Genomic DNA, 25,626 nt, shown 5'->3' on the forward strand with positions numbered 1-25,626 from the left:
ACAGCTTGGCAGAAATGAAATAAGTGATAGAATTTGACCTGACAATTATTTAATATTATTTCGTCTAGCAGGTGTGTTAGCTTAACTAACCACTGTAGTATTTGTGTAATCCTTGTGTTCCTAGAGGTGCTAACAGACCCCTCTAACAGAAAAGGGGTAAGTTACATACATTTATCACTGAAATCATGTCATTTTAGACACCAAGTGGTAATGTATCAAGAGACCCCAAAGTCCTTTTTCTTACGTTTTACAGAAGCATTTGGACCCTGAATTCTTATTCATCAAGGTATTTTTCATCTATTTTGTCCCATGAGCTTTGGTACAGGTTTTGAACTTTTGGAGAGTGATCTTAGCTGGACAAGAGAGAAGACAAAAACATATTTTCATGGGGTCTATCTAATTATCTCCCTTTTTGTAGCAACCAAACACTCTTTGAATCATTGTAATCACCTTTTGAAGGACATATGGAGGGATATAGGGCTTATTCAGTAAAGTTCTATAGTGCTAATTTAGGTTGATGGAAGCTTCCATGCATTAGTGCCGAATCGGTACTATCGGTCTTCAAAGTCTTCAGCTGCAAAACAGGTGGGGTAGGGGTGGGTTGGAGAAGCAAATTTATCAAAGTACAAAGACTATTACCTTTAGTGGGATTTTTTAATCGGATACACCTGGTGCCACATGTTGCCCCATTTTATTTCCCCGCTTTGCAGCCCGGAGACTTTGAAACTTGATTAACAAGCTCCTTACATGAGATACAGACACAAATACACAGAGCACACTGTCCTTAACACACTTTGGTCTATATTCAGTGAAGGGGGCCAAGTTTAGAACATCTGTACGCTTATTCATTTGAGTGGGACTTAAAATGTGCCAAACCTTGGCACGCTTTAGTGAATCCGTGTCTTAGATTTTTCCCACGAGTACCTGTCTCCCACACCATACCATTTGGATTGTCAACTCTTCTGGACAACCCTACTCTATTAAGATGCTTAACATCATGTTCGATGCTCTTTATGGTTTGTAGGAACAATTCCTGGATTTCAAACTATATGCATACCTGTGAAAGCAAGACCTTGTTTGACCCAACACAACTATGGATGTGCACTTCATGGTCTGCAGAGAATAGAAGCTGCACTCTTTAGATAGTAATCTTTGTGTTAGCGGCTCTGTACACTGTGTACTGGCTAAATATAATTGGTGAAAGATTGTTTGCTGCGGGGTTCCTCGTGTCCTAGTTTTATTTTTAGCAATTAATAGGATGCAAAAAAGTGCCAATCACATCATATAAAAGAAAAATGCTGTGAGAAGTGGCTGCCTGCAGTGAAACGTAAATCTTTGCATGTGTGTATAGCAGGTTCAGAGTCACAGGATAACTCCGCAGCTGGGAAAAGAAGATGTCTACTGTACATGACGATTATGGACCTTGATTCGTTGGTGAAAGGGATCTATTTAGCAACGCTTTGGATTTGTGAGGAAGTGACACTTTTCAACAATTACAACCCATTGTTTATTTCCGAATTTAGGATATATGTCATAGGGTTTCAGATTTGGGCGTAAAAATCAAATTGCAAAGGAGAATGAGTATCATAGATCAGCGGTGCAAAGTGGGGGGTGCGAGATTTTGCTGGGGGGGGGCGGCCAGTTGCAGAGGTTCCACGCTCTTCCCCCAGGCATATAAATTAAATGCCGGGGGATCACGTGAGACCCCCGCAACTATTTACTTACCGGGATTCAGCCGGCTGTGTTGCGTTGCCATGGCAACACAGCATCAAATGATGCCGCAGGTCACGTGACATCACATGACCCAGCAGCGTCATCTGACGTGGATGAAGGTAGGCAGGGGGGAATAGGGGGGGCGCAAGGGCCGGGGGGGAAAGAGACAGGGGGGTGCAGCACTAAAAGTTTGCACTCCCCAGTCATAGAATATACAGTATAATGCAGGGGTTGGAAACTCCAGTCCTCAAGGGCCACCAACAGGTCAGGTTTTCAGCATATCCCTGCTTCAGCACAGGTTGCTCAATCAGTGGCTCAAAGACTGTATAGCTGTACACTGTACAATGGCAGGTTATTGTCACTTTTTTACCCACCATAACTTCTTTAATGTGTGGTTGAAACCTATCCCAGCTTAAAATTGCAAAGCCAGTTTAACCAGCTTCACACTGATGAGACCCAAATGATTGAAACGGATGTCTGTGAGCAGGTTTACTGGCTCTGTACTTCTTTAACCCGGGCTGTGCTGAATATCTGTGTAATATGGCAGGCACACGCTTATAGGGGTCCATGTTAAAATAGATAAGAAGCAAAAGCTGACAGTGTGCATGTCCTTACCCAGAATCCCTGGCAGCAGCTAAGAGATAATGGGGAAGGGCAGGATTGCAGACCTGTCTGAGACATGTGTATGTGCTCACAAGTAATATCTTTATTTATTATCAGTGACCAAAGACAATGAATAATCTCCTTTAAGAAATAGACAAAGATGGATCGAAATCATCCTCAATCATGTACTAAAATGTTTTCCATGCACACAACTCGCAACTATAAAATACCGTTTGCACAGCCACCCATTTGCAAATCTGGCTTCGCAATTAAGAACGGTCGGGACAAATCAGGCAAAGTGGGCAATGTAACGATGAAATGAATGCCTAGAAAACAATATACTCCTCGTTGGACTTGTTCATTATGATTTAGTTCAAATTGGAATGATTTAATATCCATCTGTAAAATGGGATTTTCAATGCAATTGCACACAAAACAGGAGTCATTTTAAAGCGCAGGCCCATGACAGTCAATGGGGAAACTTGATATCCCAGCGCTGTTGGTCAGTCTGCCTTAAAAAAGCCGTCCAAGCTGACGTTTTTTATTATTTTTTTATTCCCCCCCCCCTCTTTAATATTTGCATCAATACAATCCACACAATAAGTAATTGGCTAAGTTGCCAATTGATCTGTTCTCCTGTGATTGATTGGCGAAGATTCGGCTCGGGGGGGTTCACTTAATGGCTGTCAGTGCAGCAGAAGAGGACCAAAGATGCAAAGTTCTGTGGGGAAGATCATGTGATCAGGCAGCCACTAGATACAATTGGTGCACTGAGAGAGAGGGCAGGGCTCTTTCAGAAGAGGAAGGGAATGTGACTTTGTAAATGGTTGCAATAGAAACAAAAAAATGCTACAAGTATTTTTTCATAGAACAGAACTGATTATTAAAAAAAACAAATGAAAAAAAACCACATGTAGGATGTTGCTTGGGCTGCATCTTTAATTAGATTAAACCTAAATCGGAATTCTTATGTGTTTTGACTGGGATACAACCCTGTAAATATCACAGGAACTAGAGGGTCCCCATAGTTTAGAATAGCAACAGTGAGCTCCACGTAACCAGCCACGCGCAGAATAGGAAAAACAAAAATGAACAAAACATGTTCTTCTCTAATATCCCTATTAGCATAATATTATGTGCGCTGAACATTGTGATTTTCTCATTTTTTGATACTTGAGATTTGCTTCTGGACGCTCTCAAAGGTGGACGCCCTCATTATTACATCACGGTTTAATGGACCAAACCGCTAATTTAAAGTGGATATAGAGCCAAGAGTGGCACACTCCAGTTTTGTGCATTCGCATGTCATTACCCAGAATCCATACCTGCAGTTTAACCCCAGTGTGACCTGTGAAAATGGGGTGGATGAAGTGTATTGGACGGACCTTGGAAAGACATACACGCTCATGGATTCTTGGTGTTCCCTCTGCCGCTGTATGGTGGAGGGACTTTGTCCCAATATTATTGGCCCGGGTGCACAAAGCTCTGTTAAATCAGGGAAAATAACGTGACGTGACCTGAATTAGGTGGGGTCCCCTTACCTTCTCCGGAGCATCATCTCTTCCTGCTATGTTGCGTTGTCATGGCGACACGGTGTCGTGTCGCCACGGTGTCCTACGATGTTGCGTTGTCATGGTGACACGTCATCACATGATTGCTGGAGGAGAAGCCAGCTTCGGGAGAAGGCAAGAGCCACACTCCCCCCGGCAATCCATTTAATTGTGGTGGGGAAGAGCGCAGGGCTTGGTACAGTGGCACCACTATCAAGCTGGCCCTGAAAATAACCATACGTTAAGGAGTAGCACCGGGTTAACGTTGGGTTATTCGCTTCAGTACATAGGCGTCATAATAAACCTAATGTTCATTTAGGATAACGTTACGTTAACTAAGCTAACGGAGCTTATTGCATCTTGCACATCGTGTCTAGTTTACACAATCTGAATCGTAACACAAAAGACACATCTACACTTGGGCATCATGAACTTTCACTTCATTTTAATTCCAGAGGAGTCGCTCTGCTGAAGGGGAAGAACACACAATTAAGCACAGGGGACAGCTGGAAGCCGCTTCTGAAACCAGTGCATTCAATCTAATGCAAAAGGAACATCTGTGAACAAATTGAAAACCCGCAGCTGCAGAGTATAAAGTCATGTTTTCTGATAACTATAAATAGTATATCACAATAAATAGTATGTCACAAATATTTTTGTTTTTTTTACCAAAGCCATTCCTTCATTTGGATCACTTAAAATATAAAATGATTTTGGTTTTAAATGCAGTCTCACAATAAAACACATATTTGCAAACAGCCGGCTGCCTAAATCACAGAAATTGTTGTAAGAAAAGTCATCAGCGATGGTTTTACCCCATGGGACAAACACACTTTGATGTACACTCATCTAATAAAGAATGTTTTTAACATATTCTTCATGCTTGCATAGACTCCATCTGCGTTTGCATATTGTTTTTCACCGTCCAAGTTGACTAATGCAGAAACCAAAGTATATCACAATTCCTCTGGCTTTCAAACACATTATTTCAAGAGCAAAGCAGAGGGAACACACGTCTTTGTAAAAATATGTTGCCACACGGACACATTATTTTGAATCTTGTGACAACTACTCAATATTGTAACTAGGTAGAGTCTCTACTGAAAAGCAGAGCATCCTTCGTAGGAATATGTTGTAAAGAATGAAATGTCCATCATATCGTCTTCTTACATATGAAATTTCAGCATTCGGGTTTAGCACATAAGAAAAGTGTATTCAATATTTACTCACAGCTCAAGGATATATGGTATTTCACATCAAGTTCTTACATGTGCAATCAAAGATTGTGAGTGACCTGTTATTCCTTCCTTCTCTCTGCTGAAAACGATCTTCTATTGTCTACTGTTTCTCTCCACTAACTAATCTGTCTTTTGCCCAGAGAAAACTACCAGTGTAGGCTATTCTGCAAAAATATTTATGCAAAAAAAAGACCAATTTAATTTGCAGCATCAAGGAGAAAAAGAGTTAAGATGTTACTGTGTAAAAGCCTATTTCAGGCGTAATCTGTCTTAAAACATAGTATAAAGTTTCATCACAGCCAACTTGCCTAGATGTTGCTATCTGGTTCCATTGGGGAGGTTGACTTGAGAGGCAAAATAATGGTACCTCACACAAGTGGTATGCGTCTATTTTAGTGATCAGGACAGTAATCATATTAAAAACTGTGATTAAATACATATAGAACAGGGGTGGCCAACTCCAGTCCTCACAAGCTAACAGGTCAGGTGTTCAGGATATCCCTGCTTCAGCACAGGTGGTTCAATCAGTGTCTCAGGCTTTGACTCTGCCACTGATTGAGCCACCTGTGCTGAAGCTGGGATACCCTGAACACCTGACCTGTTAGCTCTTGAGAACTGGAGTTGGCTACCCCTGATCTAGAATGTCATTCAGTGTCATTAATGAAAAGACTGACTGATTGTGACCAGGCGAACACCAAGATAAGGCAATGCTTTTTATTGTAAAACACCTGCTATCCCACCTGAAAACATGCGGGAATTTAGGGGAGGGAGAAAGCGATTTTTCTAATTCATGCATTTGTTCTTTAGGATTTAAAAAAAGCAGTTTCTAATTAAACCGGACCATTGCCTGTTATGCAAGGGTTTAGAAAGTGACTGCTGAAGTTCGTCCCAGTAACTGCACACAATGTTTAGAAATCTTGAGTATAACCAGACATTAAAAAAGTTATGGTGGCTTAAAAAAAATGGTTGAATAGCGGTTTGTGAATACTGTAGGGTTACTGGCTCTGCACTTCTTTAACCCAGGCTGTGCTAAAAAGCTGTGTAATGCTTCAGGCATATGCTTATAGGGGTCCATGTTAAAATGGACAAGAAGCAAAAGGTTGACACAATGTGCTCATTTGCATGTTATTTCCCAGAATCCCTGGTTGCAGTGGGACCCGTCTGAGACCGGTGAATGTGCTCATAAGTGGTATTTTTATTTACTAGAAATCTTGATAAAAGCCACTGACCAAAAATACCAACATCACAAGTGCTTACCAGTATACCAGTTACACCAGTATCTTCTCTGTATTTTGTCTTCTGCTATCCACTTAGCTTCTCGTTTGATTCCAGGGGTCCTATGGAACCAGTCAAGTCTTAATTCATTTTCAATTTACTTTGTTGTGTGTGAGAGGCTTGCTGTTTTCATCTTTACAGGCAATTCAATAGAATCAATTCTATTTCTCAAATCACTTATCTCCTTCGACCTCCTTCTAGGTTTGACAAAAAGGAACATGTCTCGTGACCTTAGCAGTGTAATTTCAGCTCTGCTGTGTTAATAGACGCTTTTAGATACCCAAGACTATGAGGCAGAAGTTTCTAATTCAAAAGAAACTTGGAATAAATATGATCTTGGAAGGTTAATGATGTTTCATGGAATGTAACTTCATGCTATATTTACACTATACTTCTTAGCAATAGGAGTCAAATGATATAACACAACCAAAGATTGAGCATGTGAATACCATGATGTATTCTTTTCTTTCTTTATATATAAAGTAATATGCTATTTGCCTGTATGGCAAGAACTATATCTAAACCAAAGCATATATAGCTATGTCTACCACGTTCAATCTGTGAAAACCAGTTACTGTAAACATGTAACTTTACTAAAGTTAATAAATCAAAAACTGAAATATATGTATCTTACTTAAATGCCACTTGTCTTTTGCTATTTTGTAGTAAATATAGGACCAAATCAATTAGATGTAACCAATGGAGTGCTGGGTTATCATTTAAGTCAACTATTGTCACTCTATAGTATTTACAAAAGCCAGGAACAATAGCAAATATAGCTCATGTTTTACTATCCGGTGAAAGTGTATAATAGTACTACAATAACCCCTTTCATTTCATAGAGAAATGAGAGATAATGTTTACAATTTGCAGCGTATATTTTGCACAGTGAATTCTCATGCAATGCGGGTGTAACAAGAGATGTATTCTGCTCTAATGCCAGAACAATGATTACAAAGTCCAAACTCCCGATTGCCTTTTATTCTGTTAATATTACTTGTCAAGTTATATACAGTACACATAATATTGTAATGGCGGAAAACTGGTATGAAGGAGGTGACATGCACTTACTAGCGTTCACAAACAGTCTTACAGAAACCATGTGTATTGCCAGATTTTTCCACCATAGAAAAAGAGGTTGGGATTCATATATATTCGCTGGTTGTCAGACTTTATTGTACAGTATGTCTGTTGTAATTCTACAAATCTGCACAAGTACATGGAAAGATCTTGCAGGCAAAGTCATCAATTCCAACTCAAGATGTATAATAATTTGCTGTGTGTAACATTGTCATTGATTTTTTAGAACAGCGATGCATTCAAAGCAGCAAAAAGAACACGAAACAAGAGCAAGATTACAAGTCAGAAAGACAACAGCAACATCTTCCCAGAGACAGGGATAGAAACATGTAATCACTTCCCCGCTACCTCTCCTGATTATTGTAACCAGTGCCATATTTGCCGTTAGGCCTGGGCCTAAGACAGCAGCATTTTGGGGCAGCAAAAATTCATATTGCCGCGCTGTCTGGCCTATCGGATCTAATGGGAAGCTACGTGCCTGTGTCGGCCGCCTTCTTTCTGCCGCCCCCCTGCTCGTTTGGAAACCCGGCGTCAAATGACGCTGCGGACGCCCCCACCGTGATGTCACATGGCGTCTCGTTGCCAAAATGGCGTCTTGTTTCAATGGCAACGTGCCGCCGTACGACGTCGTGGCATCATTTGACGCCGAGATTCCAAAAGGAGCAGGAAGGCGGCCCCAAAGGGTGGCAGACGCAGGCAAGTGCCGAAGGGCGGCAAATTTGGAAATCCGCCGCTGATTGTAACCCAATAAAGGGGCGTAGTTGTAAGTCTCCCAGCTGCAAAACTAGAGCACAATTAAAGTATGTATTTACGTAAAGGGTGGTAGATTTGTGGCATAGCCTCTCAGCAGAGGTGGCAGGGGCATATACAGTACGGGAATTCACACATGCTTAGGATAGACATAAGGTTATCCTAAATCTGAAAGAAATCCATCGACCAAATGGGGTCTGAGGTCTTACAGCAGATAGGAAAATGGGCAGACACGGTGGGACGTGATTCTTCTGCTGTCACGTTATATGTTCTTATGTCCCCCCCAAAAATGTGTGTGTGTATATACATAAAATTTATCAAATGAAATGTATACATTTAAAATGAATCGCGTGAAAGGGACACGTTGCTTTCAATTATGTTCCTTGTCTTTAATAAATCTCGTTATACATTTTGCTCCTCTTTTACATACTTTTTACAGCCAGCTGTGATAAATAAACCCCATAATCTTTAGTTTGTTTCCCGTTTTGCAGTTTTCTTGTGTTTTTCTCAAGCATTTGGGAATTTCTTCACTGTATCAACTTCTGCCCCCTCTATTTTTGGTTATTTGGTACATCCGTTACTTTTTCAATGAAGATACAACTTCTTTTACGGTATTCTTCCAGTGTTATATTACTCCCTTGTTCCAGCTTTTATTTTTACCTACACCAGTAGTGGGTGACCTTTGTACCTTTTTTATTTGGATTGACAGAACATATTTCAAGATAGCGCCTTTGAGAGCAAATCCTCACATGAAGCAGGAGTGATTGTTTTTACCAAATTAAAAAACAGGCATGCAGTGCTAATAAAGATCAGGGAGAGGCCAGAGGAAAAAGATGCTAAGAAACAGATTTGTATCTATAAAATACTTTCCTCGGACTTCTTAAAGCTGTAAATTCGATGGTAGAAAATCTATGGCAGGAATGTTTAGCTTGGCTGAATTTCATTTATAATATTTTGGTGAAGAGGCAGCTTATATTTTTAATCTGGACACTTGTACTGTTCTTTTTTTTTTTTTTTTGCAAGAAGCAGATCTAACTTTTATTTTTACATTGTTTACCCAAGTATGCAATGCTATTGATCAGCAGATAGGGATCTTACTGGTACTGTATATCCACCGACCACATGCAACAGAACTTTGCACTTAACACATCTGCATTACACACGTCAAGAACATTGGCATGAAATAATATACTATATTTTCAGTTAAATACATTAAAGAACAATGCAGTGTCTTTGTTAAGTAAGCTCATTTTAAGAAGTTTCTTATTTACAGGAAAAAAAGCCCCCCCCGGAGGGGTCATATTGTTGATAATAATTTACAATGGGATAAAAACAAAATAAAAAAAACATCATATTTAAAAATGAATGTATCTCACTTGAAAAGGAAACCTAGTCCTCTAAGAACGTATTTGTAACAAGGGCTCATTTTGTAGGGGATCCCAGAGAGACCTTTTTTTTTATAGATTAACTAGAAACTCCACCAGGTTATCATGAAAGGACTAGTTATTGCACTGGCATTCTGTATGTGGGAGGGACTTCATTCTTTTTCTGCCACATTTTCTATTTAACACTACATTATTTAATGCAGTTTTGTAGATGTACATTAATTTTCTTTTCTCAGCGCACAGCACCTTTTTTCCCCCTACCACTGTGTGTAACATATGTCTAAAGAAAGATTTCAAATGGCCCCATAGCTTGAAATTATAATGATCAGTTAGCCAGCAAAGACACAGCATCACCCTTCAGCACTTTGGTTTTTGCTTGAAAAATTGAAAGGAAAAAAAGAAGATTATTTTCAATATAAAAGCAGCTGATACAAATAACTTCACATTGAGCAGGTGGCACATGTTTTTGCATCTTTATCATCACATAGGGGGAAATATAATCCCCATTAACTACATGCACAGAACCAAGACAATAATTGCCCCTTTTGTTCCGGAAGGGTATTTTTGAAGTTCATTATTTTTCAAACGCTACCAAGATGTGTATGATCTGTTCCTTATACTTTCCCCACAATATCAGGGTATTGATTATAACAATGTAACCCAGTACAAAAAAAAAAAAAAAGAACTTGATATAAAACATTTATTATACTTGCACTAGAAGGACTCTACATATTAACAAAGAGCAGTGGATTCATGTGTTATTTCACAGTTATAGAAAAACAACCATTTACAAGACAGCATGCTATTGATCCCAATGCATGGCAATCACTACAGGGTGTTACATAGTTGGCTGATAGCAGTGAGATAGCATGAATTTCATTCTTTGTTGCCAAAGTGTCATTGAATAGTGCAACAATCAAGCAGTCAGATTCAAAACTCGTCTTCTGAGCTGTCGGCTAAGAGCATTACTCGGTCTTGCATGCTGTTAAATTCTCTCTGCTTTGGAAACAAAGAAAGAAGAGAAACATTCAAACTCTTATTTATTTATTTTTTCCCCCCATATAAAATACAAAGTTAGATTTCACGGGGCAGCTGCACATTTCCAGCCGAACATCTCCCCATGGCAAGGCTAAGAAGTGACTGGACAAAACTTGCTAATGAATAAGTAGATTATTTATTTTATTTTATTTATTTATAAAATGTGTTACCGGGAAGTAATGCATTGAGAGTTACCGCTCGTTTTCAGGTATGTCCTGGGCATAGATTTAATATGACAAATAATAGGTGGCTACAAATACATTGTTACATAAGTGAACAGGTGATCTCATTTGTGCCTCCGCATACCTTTCTTTTATGCCGTTTGAAGCCGTTTCTCCGACGGCGATTCATAATCTTTATGCTGTACAGGGCGCCGAGGATGAAAAGTGCTCCGGCAACGCCGACTCCCACGGGTACCAGCATCCCAGACATGTACCCGGCCTGCATAGGGAGCAGCAGTCAGATATTCAGCAATCATTTGACGTCTCTCTGACACGAGGCCTCAACCCCATCAGTGCCAGAAAGGTCTTTAACATAGTACACAGTCCCAATTATACCAGGGGGGGTTAACTTACAGTTTGATCTATAATCTAATGCAGCGGTGCTCATCTCCAGTTCTCAAGCTCCCCCCCCCTCCCCACAAACAGGACAGGTCAGTTTTTTAGGATATCCCAGCTTCAGCACAGGTGGATCAATCAGTCCCTGCTTCAGCACAGGTGGCTCAATCAGTGGTTCAGTCGATTGAGCCGCCTGTGCTGAAGCAGTGATATCCTGACCTGTTAGTATCTCTTGAGGACTGAAGTTGGCCACACTACTAGGGGGATCCAAGGCTTGAAAATAAGATGTTGTTTAGCTAAGGTGTACAGAACAGTTGTATGGCCATGACAAAAGACAAAGTACTCTGAAAGTAGTAGCAAATAATAAAAAAAGAAACAAGTGTCTTCAAGTAATTTACTTTTAGAGAAAGAAATCCACCCCATTGTAACTAAGCTATGTACCATCTTTGCTGTCAGTGCAGGTGTTAAAAAGACATATCCTGATAGGACGAACTGTGCATTGACCTATAATATAATCCGCTACTGCAGGGGTACTCAACTCCAGTCGTCAAGGCCCCCCTCTTCCCCCCCAACAGGACAGGTTTTCAAGATATCCCTGTTTCAGAACAGGTGGCTCAATCAGTCCCTGCTTCAGCACAGGTGGCTCAGTCAGAGGCAATTGAGCCACCCGTGCTGAAGCTGGCATATGCTCAAAACCTGACCTGTTGTGGGGGAAGGGGGACAGGGACGATGACTTAATGCACCCCTGATTTAAATAACCACTTCTAACATTCTAATGATCAGCACCCAGAAAAACCCAGTACAGAACCTATTAACACCCATTATAAAAGATGCCCCAAAAAAGCAATGTGAGAAGATTCAACCTTGTGATGAGGACAAGGAATATTTAAGATGAAGCTCATCGAGGTAACCGTCACTAGTAATATTTTATTACAAGTTAAATATTTATCATCATGTCATGTAAAAATACTGTGGCTCGCAAATACAGTATAATGCACTTAAATGCAATATCTGAACAATATTAAGATTAATACTGCTCCCATAGCAAAAGAACACACTATATTATGACTCATTAGAACCACAAACCTCCAGCTCCCGAATTCTGCATGGTTATAAAGCGCGGATTTTATGGGCTGGGGGGGGGGGGGGGTGGATCTTCCCTTAAACAAGAAATGTTACATTGGAGATGACACTTTATTTTCTAGAATTGTGTCTTCTCCATTTGCTACAGCTCACAATTTACACACTTTCAGCGTACAACAAAAGAAGTGTTTTCTTGATAAATATGGACACGCATATATAGGGCCAGATTTACCCTACAGTCCATTTACTTGAACAGGCTGTAAGATACTTGATGGCTTAGCAGCTCGTAGAAAATCATGGTCCGCTTCCTTTCACCACACAGATCATCAAAGCACATGTAACACCCAAATGGATGTTAGAAAAAAGGCTTTCCATACTATATGTATTGTGACATAGTCCAAAGATGTTAGGCAGCTTTCTGCCCCGTTTTAGGTCAGAAAGTGCAGAAATAGTTAATGATCCATTCCACAGCTTCACATTTACTCAGGCTGATGGATGGAAAATCCAGACCACAGTTTACAATGTGTCTAGTTCTCCCTCACCTGCTCTCCTAATCACTAGAACAGGTATTTAGAACAGAGAGGTTTGCTTTTCACTCTCTCTCCTTAGAGCCTGGAGGCTGGAGGTATCGCTGCTCCCCTGTATCCAGTTTCGGAGTGGGCGGCCCCTCCAAGTATCACAGTACCAGAGGATTTGCCTGGACACTTGGGACCGAGTTCCCACCACAAACAGATAAGACAAACAAATGTTTATTGCTGTTGCTAAAAGACTATGCTGTATCTAGTGACCCTAAATGAGAGGGAATTGTATTAAGCCGGGGAACCAGGTTAGTTGGCCCAGCAGCAGTTAGAGGCCGATTCTGATGTGTAGTTAGATCCCTGAAAGGGATAGGGTTTCTTTATATGATTTGGTTTTTTATTTCTTAAAAGTGACACTGTGTGAAATGCTATGACACTGATATAAGTGAACCGCTGAATGAGAATGTCTGAGTGCCTCTAACCTACACATGTTAAAGCTGCAGTACCTTACTTGGATGAAAATAAAGCAGGCAGAAGCCCGAGTTAAGCAACGTAATACTTTGCATGTTCCTGTTTGTTGTATAATTAACCCTAGAAGACTGTGTCGGGAAGAACCCAGACAGACGTCAGCGCTACAAAAGAGGGGCGTTTGTCACAGTATGTATGTGTCTTTATTTATATAGCGCCATTAATGTACATAGCGCTTCACAGAAGTAAAACACGTGACAATCATAGAAATAACTAATACAAATAACAGATCATGGGAATAAGTGCTTCAGACATAAAAGTAACATTTGGGAAAAGGAGTCCCTGCTCCGAAGAGCTTACAATCTAATTGGTAGGAGGAACATACAGATAAAGTAGGAGGTCATACTGGTAAGTGCGTCTGCAAGGGGCAAGCTTTATGTATCAGGTGTATATTGTTAGCCAGGGAGCTACTCATGTGCTTCGTTATGCAGATGTGTTTTTAAGGTGGGTCTTAAAGGTGTATGGAGAGGGTGCTAGTCAGGTATTGAGGGGAAGGGCATTCCAGAGGTGTGGGGCAGTCAGTGAGAAATGTTTAAGGCGGGAGAGGGCTTTAGATACAAAGGGGGTAGAGAGAAGACATCCTGGAGCAGAAGCATGAGTCGGGATGGTGCATAGCGAGAAATTAGGGCTGAGATGTAAGGAGGGGCAGAAGAGTGTAAAGCTTTAAAAGTGAGGAGGAGAATTGAGTGCGAGGTGCGGGATTTGATAGGAAGCCAGGAGAGGGATTTCAGCAGGGGAGGCGCTGAGACAGATCTAGGAAAGAGTAGAGTGATTCTGGCAGCAGCGTTTAGGATAGATTGTAGGGGAGACTTGTGGGAGGCAGGAAGGCCAGACAGCAGGAGGTTACAGTAATCAAGACGGGAAAGAATGAGGGCCTGAGTCAGAGTTTTAGTAGTCGAGCAACGGAGGAAAGGGCGTATCTTTGTGATATTTCTGAGAGAAAAGCGACAGGGTTTAGATACGGTTTGAATGTGAGAGGAGAAAGTGAGAGAGGAGATAAGAAAAATGATTCTGAATAGGAGACCAGATTAAATGATATTGCTGCTTTTGTATGGGTAAGGAGGCAGTTCCTCTTGAAGTCAGTGATATCATTTGGGACAGCAATACGTGGCTTGAATTCCCCATACACCCTTTTGGCTCTGCTCAAGAGATCTGATCCTCATATCTTTCCACTGCTGCTACGGGGGGAAAAACATCTCCAAGGACTTGTTGAGGAGCATTGTGAGCTGAAGCCGTACTGATCTAGTGCCAGAAATGACAGCACAAACTTCAAGTTGACACCTTCCTCACAGGGGGGAAAAAAAGGTTTTTTTTTTCCTAATAAGTGCCAAACGAAGAAATAGTGTGTTCAGACACATTAAAGCTGCAGTGCTTCCGTGATACAATGGTGTTAGATATGCCTTGTGATTATTACATTATAATTCATCTTTGTGTGATTGGCAAAGACAGGTGCTACATATAGATTATTCCTGATCGTAAGGAACGTTCAGTAGATAATGTTACAAATAGATTATTTGGAAGTAAAATATGTGGCAATTTTCCTAAATTAGATCCAGGGATAGCTGATATGACAGACTGCTCGCTTAGGCTAAGAAATAATACGTAGGCATTTGAGGACTATGACGAAATGACTTCTGATAATAGACGGAGCCCCTTATATGAAAGATAAGGTATTACTTTATGCCACGTAGACCAGGGGTGCGTGCGTAAACTAGGAGGGCGCAAGATTTTCCGGAGGGGGCGCGGCGGTTACAGGGGCCCCCGTGCTCTTTCCAAAGGCATTTAAATGAAATGCCGGGGGAGCACGTGAGGCCTCTGCAAAGTCACTTACCTCATCTCTGGCGGCATCGGGCAATGCATCGCCATGACAACGCAGCGTCAAATGATGTCATGGGGTCACATGACATCAAAAGCGCCGGAGACAAGGTAAGAGGGGGCGGGAGGGGGGGACGGACGCAGAGCCGGCAAGGGAACGCACTCCTGACGTTTACCAAGCATATAAAAGACCATATTGAGTCACAATACTGAGAATAGAATGCTGACTCGGGAATATTCCCTGCACAAAAACTGGGCAGAGATGTCAGATTTGGTTAGGGAGAAACCGAACAACATCAGATGAAAGGATTGCACCCAGAGATCAGGGAGGCAGAACAGATAACATGCAGCCTCTCTGAAAAGCAAATGACATTTTTGATGTGAATTACCATGTACAGTATCTGCTATATGCAAGTAATAACGAATAAACGAGATTTTTGTGTGCTAAACCGGCTTCGGAATTATTATATCTAGCTAAGGTACAATGTATTGAAGACGATTTAACAAATGGTACCGACATGTTTAAGGATAATCATGAATAATACATGTTTTTATTTTTTTTGTGGGTTATAGTGAGATGTATCTGCATTTCAAAGGGAGTCTCACGAAACGTGGTACTTGTGGGTGCATGGCGCTTGCCAGTTAGGAAATAAAGATTAAGTCTGCGCTTATAGTCGCGGCGATGGTGCGCGGCGCCAAAACACATACCTTGATGTGCATCATGCTGCCGATGGTGACCGGAGGCACGACCGAGCGGCAGGATCCAGGAGAGACAAATAAATGTGTCTCCATGCAGCCGCCGCGAGACATCAGCGTCAAGTGAAGCGGTTCAGCCAATAATGGCGAACCGCGCGCATAACGTCACAGGCCACGCCTCCGCCACACACCCTGTCGCATCCCGCCGGTCGCCTGCATAGAGTGCAGGATTATCGCTCACGCGCCGCTCGAATGACATCACGTGCGCACACTGCAGTCCTCAGATATTTTCATTGGGAGACGTATGAGAAACATGTTACTTTTAGCTATTTTCAAAGCATAACTATGTAGCCATCCTTGTGTTCCAGGTTAGAATGTTCAATATGAGGATGTTCCTGTATATGATTAATAGTCTCCAAGTGACTACATGGGTGCCCACGCATTCCACAGTAGAACGCGCGGGATGGGTACTGCGTCTAAACATTTATACTACTCTAACGTCATCACTTGCGCCTGCGTTCCACTCTGGATGACACGGGAGCTGTATAACCAATGGTTTTCTTAGGGCTGCCCAAGTTATTAATAAGTGTGCGTGTCAGGGTATAATAGGAGAGGTTTATTACGATTACGTTCCTGATAATGGACCCTAGGGGATTGTCTTCTGTTCTTAGAGGTACAGTTAACTTTAATCTCGATTACTTTTTATATAGCTTGTTGTTGTTCCTGTATATGCAAGTTTTGGTATGTGTGCATGTGTGCATGTGTTTATATATATGTGTGTGTGTGTGTGTGTGTATTTCACAAACCATAACTTATCTAAATGTGGTGAAACCTACCCAGCCTTAAAATTGCAAAGCCTGTACAACCAGCCTCACACTGATGAGACCCAAAAGGTCGAAACAGCTGTCTGTGAGCAGGTTTACTGTCTTTGCATATAATCCCATGCTGTGCTGAAAGCTGTGTAATGCAGTGAGCATAAATTGATTAGGGTTCCACGTAAAAATGGATTTTAGGAAAAAAGGTGCTCATTTGCATGTATTTTCCCAGAATCCCTTGCTGCAGTGGAAGCACTGTATGCTAGGGGATAATGGCGAAAAGCAGGGTTGCAGAAATATTTTTATTTGAGAGATATTATCTATATATATATATATATATATATATATATATATATATATATATATATATATATATACAGCTCAACCCCGTTATAGCGCGATCTGCTATAACGCAGATCCTCTTATAACGTGGTTTGAGCGTGGACCCCAAATTTAAAAAAAAGTTTTTGTGCACACACTCACTGCACACTGCATACATTCACTGCACACTGCATACATTCACTGCACACTGCACACACTCACAGCACACTGCACACACTCACAGCACACTGCACACATTCACTGCACACTGCACACACTCACAGCACACTGCACACACTCACAGCACACTGCACACACTCACAGCACACTGCACACACTCACAGCACAGTGCACACACTCGCAGCACAGTGCACACACTCACAGCACAGTGCACACACTCGCAGCACAGTGCACACACTCGCAGCACAGTGCACACACTCACAGCACACTGCACACACACACACTCACAGCACACTGCACACACTAATAGCACACTGCATACATTCGCAGCACACTGCATACACTCACAGCACACTGCACACGCTCACAGCACACTGCATACACTCACAGCACACTGCACACACTCACAGCCCACTGCACACACACACACTGACACACACACACAATCTCACACAGTCAAATACACACACACAGAGACACACTGTCTCTTTAAGGGAGCTTGCTCTCGCAAGACGGAAGCAGAAGCAGGAAGCAGAGACAAGGAGAAGAGCTGCCAGATGCCGGGTAAGTGCTGTGTGCTGTTGCCGCTGCCCCACCAGGTCTGGGAACGCTGGGAGAGTTCTCAGCTTTCCCCCTCCGGCGGACACGATACGCCCTTTCCTCTGTTGCTCGACTGCTAAAACTCTGACTCAGGCCCTCATTCTCTCCCGTCTTGATTACTGTAACCTCCTGCTGTCCGGCCTTCCTGCCTCTCACCTGTCTCCCCTACAATCTATCCTAAATGCTGCTGCCAGAATCACTCTACTCTTTCCTAGATCTGTCTCAGCATCTCCCCTCCTGAAATCCCTCTCCTGGCTTCCAATCAAATCCCGCATCTCACACTCCATTCTTCTCCTCACTTTTAAAGCTTTACACTCTTCTGCCCCTCCTTACATCTCAGCCCTAATTTCTCGCTATGCACCACCCCGACTCTTGCGTTCTGCTCAAGGATGTCTTCTTTCTACCCCCTTTTTATCTAAAGCCCTCTCCCGCCTTAAACCTTTTTCACTGACTGCCCCAGACCTCTGGAATGCCCTTCCCCTCAGTACCCGACTAGCACCCTCTCTATCCACCTTTAAGATCCAACTTAAGACACGCTTGCTTAAAGAAGCATACGAATAGCACTGTGAACATTCTGAACACATGATACATAAAGCTTGGCCCCCTGCAGACGCACTTACCAGAACTCCCTCCTTCTGTCTCTGTACGTTCTCCCTACCTACCAATTAGATTGTAAGCTCCTCGGGGCAGGGACTCCTCTTCCTTAATGTTATGTTTGTCTAAAGCACTTATTCCCATGATCTGTTATTTATATTATCTGTTATTTATTCGATTACCACATGTATTACTGCTGTGAAGCGCTATGTACATTAATGGCGCTATATAAATAAAGACATACAATACATAGTAACACCACCCAAAAAATTTTTTTTTTTAAAAAAATAAAAAAATTCGTCGGCCATTTTTTCCACGACCCCGTTTATAACACGGTGGTCACGGGTGGCCCCCGAGGACCGTGCTATAACGGGGTTAAGCTGTATATACATATATATATATTTCTCACTTTTGTTCACTTCCGGGAGTGGGCTTGAAAAAGCTCGTCTCGCACTGTGATCGTTCATTCCCTTGAGAAAGGTTTTCTGAGCAGGAGCGATACAAGACGGAGCACGACTCTTTATTTCGTGGAAACCAGACACCAGGAGGTCTGCTGCATCGACTATGGCAACTTTGGAGCAAACAATTTATAAATCATCACTTTGTCCTTCTGTAGATTAAGGTTCTTTCTTTACTTTTTGCCCCATGCGGGTCAGTTTGTTAAAATTGTTAAAAGGAGGCGTTAGGGCGGGACCCGCCGGGTACATGGAGGCGTATTAAATGGTGTGCCTCTGCGTCACATTTTTTTTCTGCGGCAAAAAATTTGCCAGTACCAAGGGCCGCGCTCTCTCCCACGGGTAGCGCGCTCTCCCTCTTCTCCTTAATACAAATGAATAAGATACACCTTTTGATTTTCAGCATTCCCGTGAGAAAATTAAAAATAAATTCATTCAAGAGGATAACAAACGTGAAGTTTTTTTGTTTGGTTTAAAAGATTAAAAAACGCGTATTAGGTGAAGTTATTACGAAATGTATTTTCTGTGCTAAATAAGACATCATTATTATTGCATTGTTAAGCATGCAGTTACTGGGGCAATTAGGCCCACAAAAAACCCTACTTAGCAGCAATCTTGGTCTCTGATACTCCTTTATTATAATCAGAAAGAGATGCGTCAATTAGGCTGCGTTTATAGTGCCGGCGACGCGACGTCGCGGCAAAATTTTTTTATTGCCGCCGTCGCGTGCGCTTATAGTAGAAGCGACGGCTTGGTCGCGATCGCTGGAAGTCAAGTCAATTTGATCACGGCTATGCAACGACGGATATTTTAACTTCCACGTTTCCAAACACCTCTAAAAGGATAAAAATCCCCTTCTCTAATCTACTGAGAAGTTTGAAATGGGAGCGACATATGTCAATAATATGGATTGTAACAGAATGTATTTATTTATAAAATGTGTCACCAGGAAGTAATACATTGAGAGTTACCTCTCGTTTTCAAGTATGTCCTGGGCACAGAGTTATGATGACAAATAATACATGGTTACATAAGTGAACAGGGTATACATTATATACAAGACATACAGTAACATGCACAGTTACAGATAATATGTTATAGGCGTATGTAACAGTTACAGACCAGGTTAAAATGTGAGACAGCTTTAGTTTAGAATTAACAGGTAGGACTAAATTAACAGCTGTGTGTCGTCCGGGGCAGAGTAATGGAATCTTACACCAGGACAGCAGGGAGTCAATCAATATTTAAGAGCAATTCCAGTTTGAGATTGGAACGCAGGGCGGCAGGGACAGAGCGGAGAAGCGGAATTGAAAAATAAATACCAGGAGGCGAACAACAATAAAAAGAAAAGCTGTGTGCCAAATAGACACAAAATGACAGAAGCAAAAGTGTCTGATTGCCTGCACGTTAGAAGGGGAATGCTCTTGATGAATCAGATGGTGCTGGGTGTTGTACCTATATGGTGAATCGCTGCATTGTACACGGATATATCCGGATATATCCGTGTACAATGGGTATATCTGCAGGATCCCTCTTCCTACATCATACGATAACGCTCATCGCATATGTCACTTAGTAGTGTTCGAAGACTGAGCCACCTGTGCTGAAGCTGGGATAGCCTTAAAACCTGACCTGTTGGGGGGGGAGGGTCTTGAGGACGGGAGTTGAGCGCCCCTATTCTATGCAGCAAATGTAATGAGCTTTATGTTAAAGCAGTAACTACTCTCCCCCCCCCGCATTCTTTTCTTTCTTATTTGTATATGTAAAACATGAGACAATGTATAATTCTACACCTAAGCTGGCAATCGTTTGGTGCTCCTGTTATAAATCTGTAAACTCTTTATTGTGTGCCTAAAAAAATGTCCGCCTTCTAACTTTGTGTGACATCTGTGAAATGCAGCAGCTGATATGTAACATTATATTACTCAGTGTAACACATTATTGTTACAGCTTTCAGAGTAATAGACAGTCTGCTGTTTGGAACTCGGCAACAGATATGTTTGTGATACTTTGTTGCCATAGGGCTGCACTGCTTTTGAAACAGACTGTGACACACACCTTTCAAAGCTCTTAAGGTGCTTGTGAAAAGAGGAAGTGGATGAGACTTTCTAAATAGTTGCTCAAGCAACAAAACGGATGATAAGTACATTGAAAAAATAAAAAATTACAATGGCATTAGGAGTAAAAAAAAAAAATGCAGACCATATTAGCAAATACTACAGAACTGATTTATTGGAAAAAAAAAATACGATTTTTCATTTTTTTCTGTTTTAAGGGCGATATATTCAACTGGACAGTGAAGTGATATATCAGATTGCTGGAATATATGCCGATTAATCTGCATTGCACCAAAATGAGCAGGCCCTCCTCGTTTAATTAGAAACCACAGCCTGCCAGGGAACCAAGGTAAACACTGCGCTTCCGATTCAGCGCAGAGTTAATATTATTGAAACATTTTCTCCGTAAAAATCCAATGAATGGTCATGGAATTTGCTTGGATTAGGCATACACAAAAGATCATGATCATGGGGAGAAAACTGCAAAAAGGAGGTGAGGCTTTCAACATGGGGCTTTCCTGGAAGAGTTCACACAACAAAGACGAAATATTGGTACCTGTATTTTCAGCATTACCACAGAACCATTAATTAGGTTAGTATACAGATGCAGCCACCAGTATTAGAACACTTGAAACTGGGAACTTCTGAGAGATTCTGGGGCAGTCTCACAGTAAATGCCTCAACATTTCTGTGAGATTCTTAATGGCCCATCGGATTAACACAGCGGGGTGTCCCTGCAGTCCCATTCAGTATGAATGGGACTGCAGGGACCCCTGCTGTGTTAATCCGATGGGCCATTAAGAATCTCACAGAAATGTTGAGGCAATGTTGCAGCAAATTGCGGCATTTACTGTGAGACTGCCCCAGAATTTCCATGGCAAGAGTTCTAATACTCGTGGCTGCATCTGTATCTCAATTTGGTACTGAAATAGCACTCCGGAGATCAGATGCATTGTAAGGAACCCCAACCTTCTCTAATAGTGTGTCTGAGATCAGATGCATTGTAAGGAGCCCCAACCCTCTCTAATAGCGCGTCTGAGATCAGATGCATTGTAAGGAACCCCAACCCTCTCTAATAGTGTGTCTGAGATCAGATGCATTGTAAGGAACCCCAACCCTCTCTAATAGCGCGTCTGAGATCAGATGCATTGTAAGGAACCCCAACCCTCTCTAATAGTGCGTCTGTGATCAGATGCATTGTAAAGAACCCCAACCCTTTCTAATAGCGCGTCTGATATCAGATACATTGTAAGGAACCCCAACCCTCTCTAATAGCACGTCTGAGATCTGATGCATTGTAAGGAACCCCAACCCTCTCTAATAGTGTGTCTGAGATCAGATGCATTGTAAGGAACCCCAACCCTCTCTAATAGCGCGTCTGAGATCAGATGCATTGTAAGGAACCCCAACCCTAGTGTTGGACCGGGTCCTACTTAAAAAAAAAAAAAAAAAAAACAGGTAACGTGTACCCTGCCAAAATCAAATGATCTACCCGGCCGGGTACAGGGGCAGGAGCGTTCCTATTGGACAGTCAGCTGTCAAATAGGAACGCTTCTGCTCCAGTTACATGGTTCCCCAGCTCACACTGCTATGGAGGCTTGCAGCTCCTGCGCCGGCTGAACACACACTGCTGATGCTGCCACCGCCACAGGACCTCTGCTGACCTGCCTAGATGTCGCTGCGGGCTTCCTCACAGGTCTTCCTTGCCTTCCGTCACTGACAACAGGAAAGTAATTATGTATTTTGCAGCTACCCTGACATTACCCGGCACCGGGTATTACCTGGCGCCGGGCCCACTTCTCAGTTGCCGGGTCCGGGTAATTTCCGGGTAGCTGAAAATCCACCGGGTACCGGGTAATTCTGGGTACTCGGTACATCACTACCCAACCCTCTCTAATAGCGCTTCTGAGATCAGCTGCATTGTAAGAAACCCCAACCCTCTCTTCTGAATTTGGTACAATTTTCAAGTGATCTGAAAATGGCACGGAAATCTTTAAGGGTTCCTGGGAACCCCAGTTGAAAAACCCTGGTATAGACAGAAACGTAAGAGTACACTTTTCTTTTAGTTATGGTTCTAAGTGAAGTTGCCTTACCTTATCTTTAAGCTTTTCCATCCAGCTTCTTACTGAAAGAGGAAAACAAAACACAAAATATTTACTCAGTTGCGAAATTGTGCGATGTGCGATTTTTCTGGGGGTACTAAATTCAAAAACGTATACATTATAAACATTATAAATAGGGGTATAAAAGGCAAAAGCTTGTATTACAGTGGTTTGTATAATGTAAAAAAATGTAAGCAGTGAAATGTATTTTAAGATGAAGGTAGATCTTAGCAGTCAGACATCCCTCTTGTATCTCATGCTCCTCTCCTTCCAAACACGCCTCTCTTTCTACCCAGGACTCCTCACCTGTTACAGAATTGCGATTGCCGAAGCTACGATCCTCTTCTCGTTGACCCCACTCCTTCTCACCTCATCTTACTCACACTCTGCTCCCTCTACTCACACACATTTTCAATGCCTTGCCCTGCTCTGGCACCTTTCCCTCTGCTTTTAAACATGCAATAGTAACCCCTACCCTCAGATACAACACCCGTGATCATAGTTCCCCTTTTAACTATTAGTACAGTTCCAAAGTGCGGGGAAACAGTTTCAGGCGAGGAGAATCCTGCGTGTGCAGCCAACACAACACAGACAAACAAATTCCTCAAAATGCAGGTCTCCTCTAGGACAGAGGTACAAAGTACATCTCTACCCACAAGTTCACAATGCAATTCTCCATTTATTGTAATAGCTAAGAACAGACATTTAACAACGTTTATGGTCCCATATGGACCTTTTCACCAGGATGGAATGGGACCAATATCTTCTCCAGCTCAGGGAAGAAGGGCCGTAGAGGGACTGTTACTAAGCTCCGGCAGAGGTTACAGCAGCTCTGTCCCGTATTAAACTGTCGTGGATTGAAATGTCGGTTAACGCAGGATGGAGCCGAGAAACCATTTATTGGAGCATGGTGAATCCTGGCCAAAGTGTCTACAGACAGGTGTCGGTGCATGTCACGTAGAATCCATGGACAAGACCTTGGGTCGGCAAGTGGTGTTGTGGCTTTAACCCTTTCACTGCCAGAAGGTCGAATGCTTTGCAGACCTCTCTGGCAGCGAAAGGTCTGACCCATGAGCTGTTTGAGAGTTGAATCCCGCGGCGGCTGACCGATCCCCTCCCCACGCAGCGGAGGTGGTAACGTTTGTGCTTTGCCGTACTGCTTAAAATACTATAAAGCGATACTTATTTTATGTTTATTCAATTTCATAGACGCCTCCAGGGCAGGAAAGCGGACGCGTCTCCCTGTGGGAAACTCGCCATCGTTTCAATAACGGCACAAACTTGATTAAGTTAAAATGCTCTCTTTGTGTAACCGTGACTTTGCTTTCAGCAGCCACAAGGCATTCCATTTTTCTTTTGAAGACAATATTAGAGCTATGTTAATATTTAATACCACAGAGACGTTCTTTTTGTTAATAATACCCTCAGGTTACCACAGACCTTAAACAGATCTGTGACACATTGTTTGCTAAGGAACAGGGTTCCTGTTGTGTAAACCGAAATGTTATTGTTTATCCAAGTTAGCAGCAGTTGTCCAGTTGTAATAGTGTAATGTGTTTGCTTGTAGGTAGCTACAGTATGAGACATAACTTTGTCGTGGTCATTTTAGTCTAAAACAGCTTTCTGTTCAAATAGCGGAGAAAAATGCATAGAGCAGCGCACTGCCCAAAATAATGGGAGACCGGTAGTGTAAAAAATGAAAAATGTATTGCCAGACCAGCATAACAAAAAAAGAGGAGGTGTGGACTCTCCGACGCGTTTCACACAAAATGTGCTTTATCATGGAGTTCTGTTCAAATAAACGGGTTTAGAGAAATGGCACTGTAGCTAAAAATAATATTAAATGCAATGGTAACCCAGGTGAAAAAAAATCTGGGTTCACAAATCATTATAATGATACTTTCCCAAAGTTGTTCAGTCTTTAATTAGGTTCTACCCAAAGACCAGTGATTAGCCCCTGCTCTAGAAAAACTAGTGTTGATTGATGGGGTAAGCATGATACACTCAAATTGTTATTATTGAAGGGGGGTGATTTCCTGCGGCCCAGTTTTCCCTGTCTTTTTATGATATGATATGCTATCGGTTCCAGAGCTAATTTCATGGTAAATCATTCTCCTGCACACATCAGATGTCTCCATAGTCTCAGAGAGACCACCCTCTCCGGGAAATTACTTTCTGCCACACTTCAATAGACTCGCCAGTCTAAGCTTCCAATGCATGGAGAATTCTCCATTCCTGGGTACTGGAGATATGCTAATACCAGTGTCATTAAAAGATGGATAACTCTGTAGCTTTATAATGTGAGAATAAAAACACACATATTTCCCTAAACTAGGGGTGCTTAACTCCAGTCCTCAAGCTCCCCCAACAGGTCAGGTTTTCAGGATATCCCAGCTTCAGCACAGGTGGCTCAATCAGTCGAAAGACTATGCCTCTGATTGAGCCACCTGTGCTGAAGCTGGGACTGATTGAGCCACCTGAGCTGGAGCTGATTGAGCTACCTGTGCTGAAGCAGAGATATCCTTAAAACCTGACGTGTTGGTGGCTCTTGAGGATTGGAGTTGCCCACCTCTGTTCTAATCCATGTAACATAAATAAACAACAACACTGTGACCTAGTTCCCATGTTCTATATTTTATATATATATATATATATATATATATATATATATAT

General features: G+C 42.0%; 1 protein-coding gene across 3 annotated transcripts in view; it reads right to left on the minus strand.

Moving 5' to 3' along the window:
• Window positions 1-9,173: 9,173 nt before the first annotated feature.
• ARMH4 (armadillo like helical domain containing 4) overlaps window positions 9,174-25,626 on the minus strand; it is a 114,149-nt gene continuing 97,696 nt past the window's right edge. For all 3 annotated transcript variants that reach the window (XM_075614777.1, XM_075614778.1, XM_075614776.1), the window contains 3 exons: window positions 22,945-22,976; window positions 10,939-11,073; window positions 9,174-10,593 (listed from right to left, as the gene is read on the minus strand). In XM_075614777.1, coding sequence (XP_075470892.1) covers window positions 10,525-10,593; window positions 10,939-11,073; window positions 22,945-22,976 — 236 coding nt within the window. In that variant the 3' untranslated portion in view covers window positions 9,174-10,524. The remainder of the gene's footprint in view (window positions 10,594-10,938; window positions 11,074-22,944; window positions 22,977-25,626) is intronic.

This window comes from Ascaphus truei, chromosome 9, assembly GCF_040206685.1.
Source record: "Ascaphus truei isolate aAscTru1 chromosome 9, aAscTru1.hap1, whole genome shotgun sequence".
Classification (NCBI taxonomy): Eukaryota; Metazoa; Chordata; class Amphibia; order Anura; family Ascaphidae; genus Ascaphus; species Ascaphus truei.